The sequence below is a fragment of the Schistocerca cancellata genome, chromosome 8 (assembly GCF_023864275.1).
Source record: "Schistocerca cancellata isolate TAMUIC-IGC-003103 chromosome 8, iqSchCanc2.1, whole genome shotgun sequence".
Classification (NCBI taxonomy): Eukaryota; Metazoa; Arthropoda; class Insecta; order Orthoptera; family Acrididae; genus Schistocerca; species Schistocerca cancellata.
The window spans coordinates 241,635,916-241,639,420 of record NC_064633.1 but is presented as its reverse complement, the minus strand read 5'-3'; the positions used below and the strand labels follow the sequence as shown (position 1 = coordinate 241,639,420).

Genomic DNA, 3,505 nt, shown 5'->3' with positions numbered 1-3,505 from the left:
AGATCACATAACTAATGAGGACGTATTGAATAGAATTGGGGAGAAGAGATGTTCGTGGCACACCTTGACTAGAAGAAGGGACCAGTTGGTAGGCCATGTTCTGATGCATCAAGGGATCTCGAATTTAGCATTGGAGGGCAGGATGGAGGGTAAAAATCGTAGAGGGAGATCAAGAGATGAATACACTAAGCAGATTCAGAAGGATGTAGTTTGCTGTAGGTACTGGGAGATGGAAAAGCTTGCACAGTATAGAGTAGCATGCAGAGCTGCATCAAACCAGTCTCTGGACTGAAGACCACAACAACAACAACCTGAGAGGAAGCCCTCACCACTAGAGTGCATAGCCAACGTTTTATTAATTTACCAAATATTTTATAGCGCGATTTGACTGTGCGTAATTTTGCTGAATTAATTTAATTCCGTTTAATTCTGATTATGAAATCATACATAATTTTCCAGTTCGGTCTGATTATTAATGTGTAAAGAACGGCTTGGGCTGGTGTCAATCGTGTACTTTATAATATAGTTCATACCCAAAGTAAGAGGCCTGAACACAGAAATGGCATGTACACCTGCGTCAGTACCACTACCAGTACAGGAGGGTTATGTTGGAACCTGAAGTTGTACGAGTTCATAAGAAATGCAATTACAAGAAATGTTGGTTGCCTGGGAGGTTTTTTCAGTTCATTCAGCCTCACTTTAATGTAACAGCCACTCGCTTGGCGCTGATGATGCAAGAGTTCTGACTCTCTCGAGATATGACCTGTTTCGTAACTCTTTCACGCTGCTATTCTTAAAATTAGTATCGAGGCGGGCATGTATTAGGTCGTAAGCACGCGTAAACAAACGCGGTGGGCGCCACAGGCTTCCGTCGTTGGCCACTACCCACGCGGTATCAGCTATCGAGCGAGTGCGCATGCGCGACGACTCCCGTAGCAGAGGCGACCACGGCTCCGCGCCTTGCGCCAGTCGGACGCCGGCAGCCGACGCCGACGCAAGCTGTACTACGAAGCATCGCGCATCGTCTCAGCGCACGACGGACGCGCTGCGTCCTGTCGGAAAAATAAACAGTGGGGAGTGGGTAGACAGGTCATCCTCCGACTACCAGTTTAAATTTCTACCGTGTCCTACGTAAAAGCTCATTTCTGTCGGGTATCAAAAATTTTTAATGGTGAAGAGTACTCGTTGTAAACGTTCAGACATCGTGAGATACCATGTGCTGGTTTGAGTCGTGTTGACAAAGAAAAAAGTTTTCAGTGATTTTAGTTTTACATCAGACATGTTCTAGTGGAGGATGAAGAACGGCAGACTAATTTTCTTCTCTTCTCTTACAAGCACGAGGGGGGAAATGGCAATAATGACTTGGCCACTCTACATGAAAAATTCCCGATAGTTACGCAGTGCATCAATAACGAAAAATATGTTTCCGTCGGCAGTGAGATTCTGTCGTTTTTAGCAGTACTCTGGTAAGCTTTGCGCTTACTTTTCAAGGTTTTTATCAAGATCAAGAGTTACTGAAACGTGGCTTGGCTGAGTGTGTAGAGCTACAGTACCTGTTTCAAATTACGTTGGCTGTCATGAAGGCACCTGTGATACTACTCTAATTCATCGTGACGTCATGAACGTAATCAACAAGTAGTGACACTGTTATCATCTGTGAGGTAGCTGGGACCACGTGTACACCGAGACGATGACGACAGAAATTATTTTCACTTCTGAGAGCGTAATGAATGGGACGAAGATGATGGACACGTCGAGCGAAGTGACGGCTGCCAACGCGACGGTCGAGCGGCTGTTCTGCGGTTCGGGCCTGCAGCAGTTCCACGCGGGCTACAAGGAACTGCACGGCTACTTCAGCCTGCTGGTGTGCATCTTCGGCTCGGTGGCCAACTCGCTGAACATCGCGGTGCTGACGCGGCGCGAGATGCTGTCGGCGACCAACAGCATCCTGACGGGCCTGGCCGTGGCCGACCTGCTGGTGATGGTGGAGTACGTGCCGTACGCGCTGCACATGTACCTGCTGCGGCGGCCGCGGGCGCTCACGTACACGTACGCGTGGGCCGTGTTCGTGCTGTTCCACTCCAACTTCGCGCAGGTGTGCCACACGGTGTCGATCCTGCTGACGGTGACGCTGGCCGTGTGGCGCTACCTGGCCGTGGCGCACCCGCAGCGCGGCCAGATCGGCGTGCCGTGCACGCTGGCCGTGGTCGGCTCGGCGTACGTGCTGGGCCCGCTGCTGTGCACGCCGCACTACCTCGCCTTCGAGGTGGCCGAGGTGCGCGAGCGCAACGCGACGCTCTACTTCGTGCAGATGAGCCGGCTGAGCCAGGCGGCCGGCGGCCTGCTCGGCGACGTCAACTTCTGGGTGTACGGCGTCGTCGTCAAGCTGACGCCGTGCGCCGCCCTCACGGTGCTCAGCCTGCGCATCGTCGCGGCGCTGCTGGAGACGAAGCGGCGCCGGCGCCAGCTGACGGCGTCGGCGTCGGCGTCGTCGCGCCAGCAGGACAAGGAGCGCCAGACGGACCGCACGACGCGCATGCTGCTGGCCGTGCTGCTGCTCTTCCTGGCCACCGAGCTGCCCCAGGGCGTGCTCGCCCTCCTCAGCGGGCTGCTCGGACACCGCTTCTTCGCCGAGTGCTACGTGCCGCTGGGCGAGCTCATGGACGCGCTCGCGCTGCTCAACTCGGCCGTCAACTTCATCCTGTACTGCAGCATGAGCCGCCAGTTCCGAGTCACCTTCTGCCAGCTGTTCCGGCCGCGAGCGCTCGGCCGCTGGATCGCGGTAGAGATGTCCCACAACGGCGTCACCACCACCAACAACGCGACGCAGGTCACCCAACTGTAGTACGTCCGGTGGGCCGGCTGGGGCTACTCCGACGTGGTGGAGCGTCATTCCCTACCCGTCGCCTTTAAGTGCAGGCACCGCCGTATGGCCTAATCTCATATCAGACATCATCCACTATTTCACACCTTGGCCGTTTTATAGCACAGTCATTTATTTCACATGTAAATAAAATGTCGTGTGACTAGGGCCTAGCCGGCCGGTGTGGCCGAGCGGTTCTAGGCGCTATAGTCTGGAACCGCGAGACCGCAACGGTCGCAGGTTCGAATCCAGCCTCGGGCATGGATGTGTGTGATGTCCTTAGGTTACTTAGGTTTAGGTAGTTTTAAGTTCTAGGGGACTGTTTACCTCAGAAATTCAGTCCCACAGTGTTCAGAGCCTTTTGAACCATTTGACTAGGGCCTCCCGTTTGCCGAGTGCAAATCTTTCGATTTGACGCCACTTCGGCGACTTGCGCGTCGATGGGGATGAAATGACGATGATCAGGACAACACGGTACCCAGTCCCTGAGCGGAGAAAATCTCCGACACAGCTGGGAATCGAACCCGGGCCCTTAAGATTGACATTCTGTCGCGCTGACCATTCAGCTACTGGGGGCGGACATTTATTTCACCTGGTCAGCTGATTTCAGCGCTGTGCCACTTGCATTCTCTTACTCTTAAC

General features: G+C 53.8%; 1 protein-coding gene across 1 annotated transcript; it reads left to right on the top strand.

Moving 5' to 3' along the window:
- Nucleotides 1–1,042: 1,042 nt before the first annotated feature.
- On the top strand, nt 1,043–3,130 carry LOC126095721 (G-protein coupled receptor dmsr-1-like). The gene has a single exon (XM_049910474.1). It carries the CDS (start codon nt 1,691–1,693, stop codon nt 2,843–2,845), a length of 1,155 nt encoding a protein of 384 aa, XP_049766431.1. The 5' UTR covers nt 1,043–1,690; the 3' UTR covers nt 2,846–3,130.
- The last annotated feature ends 375 nt before the right edge of the window (nt 3,131–3,505 follow it).